Source organism: Pygoscelis adeliae, unplaced genomic scaffold (assembly GCF_000699105.1).
Source record: "Pygoscelis adeliae isolate BGI_AS28 unplaced genomic scaffold, ASM69910v1 Scaffold182, whole genome shotgun sequence".
Taxonomy (NCBI): domain Eukaryota; kingdom Metazoa; phylum Chordata; class Aves; order Sphenisciformes; family Spheniscidae; genus Pygoscelis; species Pygoscelis adeliae.
The window spans coordinates 1328551-1329632 of record NW_008824669.1 but is presented as its reverse complement, the minus strand read 5'-3'; the positions used below and the strand labels follow the sequence as shown (position 1 = coordinate 1329632).

Sequence of the window (1082 nt, the reverse complement as noted above, 5' to 3'; positions counted from 1 at the left end):
GCCTGGGCACACTGCCGGCTCATGTTCAGCCGGCTGTCGACCAGCACCCCCAGGTCCTTTTCCGCCAGGCAGCTTTCCAGCCACTCTTCCCCAAGCCTGTAGCGCTGCATGGGGTTGTTGTGGCCGAAGTGCAGGACCCGGCACTCGGCCTTGTTGAACCCCATAAAATTGGCCTCGGCCCATCGATCCAGCCTGTCCAGGTCCCTCTGCAGAGCCTTCCTACCCTCGAGCAGTCTGTCCCAACCTTCCCAAAAATGAAAGGTTTGGGGCACTGCACTGCTCATGGACCATCTCTTCAAAGGTCTTTATTCGTGCAGAGCTCTTAGTATCTCTCCTCAGCCTTATCTGCTCTGAGAAACACAGCAGAAGCTGGATGTCTATTCTGGTAGTTGCAAACACCGTGCAACAATAAATGGCTGTGCTATTCTTGCTCGCAGTCAGTACAGCCTCAGAATCACTCAGGGTCCTGCAGAGGTTGCCGAGACCAAGAAAAATGCTTGTGCTGGGGAGCAGGGTGAGGAGAGCAGGAAATGCTGCAAGAGGCTGCAGTTTCTCCCCATCCCGTAACCAGGTGGGCACAACAGGACAGACAAAACTCATCGCAGGGAGGAAGAGGACTCACTGCAAATTCACCCACCTGAGAACGGCATCCTGCGAAAAGCAGCTCTTTGATTAATAATTTTCCATTTCAAGTTTCCTCCCCTCTGTGCCAACACATCTGCCCTGCTCGTCCCAGAGACACAGAAAGCAATGGACCATCCCGCCTCGATGCAATTCCTTCTTCCCACAAACCCCACCTTGTTCCTTTCAAACGACGACCTGAGGATTTCATAACGCTGCCGACATGCCAGCGTCATATCGCGAGTCAGCAGCCGGGGAATGAACCCAGGAGCCCGTGCTCCCCCCGGCCCGAAAAAAGGAGTTTATCCCCAGCCAGCCTCACAAGGGTTAAAAAAAAAAATCATGGCAATGAAGAAGAAATACAGCCGGTCACGGCCCTGACAAAATGCCATCCATAACCCGTGGTAGCGGGTTCCTTTGCAGACACCGGCGCTCCCTTGCTCTGCAGCGGGGGGCAAAGC

General features: G+C 54.4%; 1 protein-coding gene across 1 annotated transcript in view; it reads right to left on the bottom strand.

The window, feature by feature from the left end:
* Positions 1 to 857, bottom strand: part of PSTPIP2 (proline-serine-threonine phosphatase interacting protein 2) — a 16491-nt gene extending 15634 nt beyond the window's left edge. The window contains exon 1 of the mRNA XM_009322982.1: positions 798 to 857. Coding sequence (XP_009321257.1) covers positions 798 to 857 — 60 coding nt within the window. The remainder of the gene's footprint in view (positions 1 to 797) is intronic.
* Positions 858 to 1082: the final 225 nt, after the last annotated feature.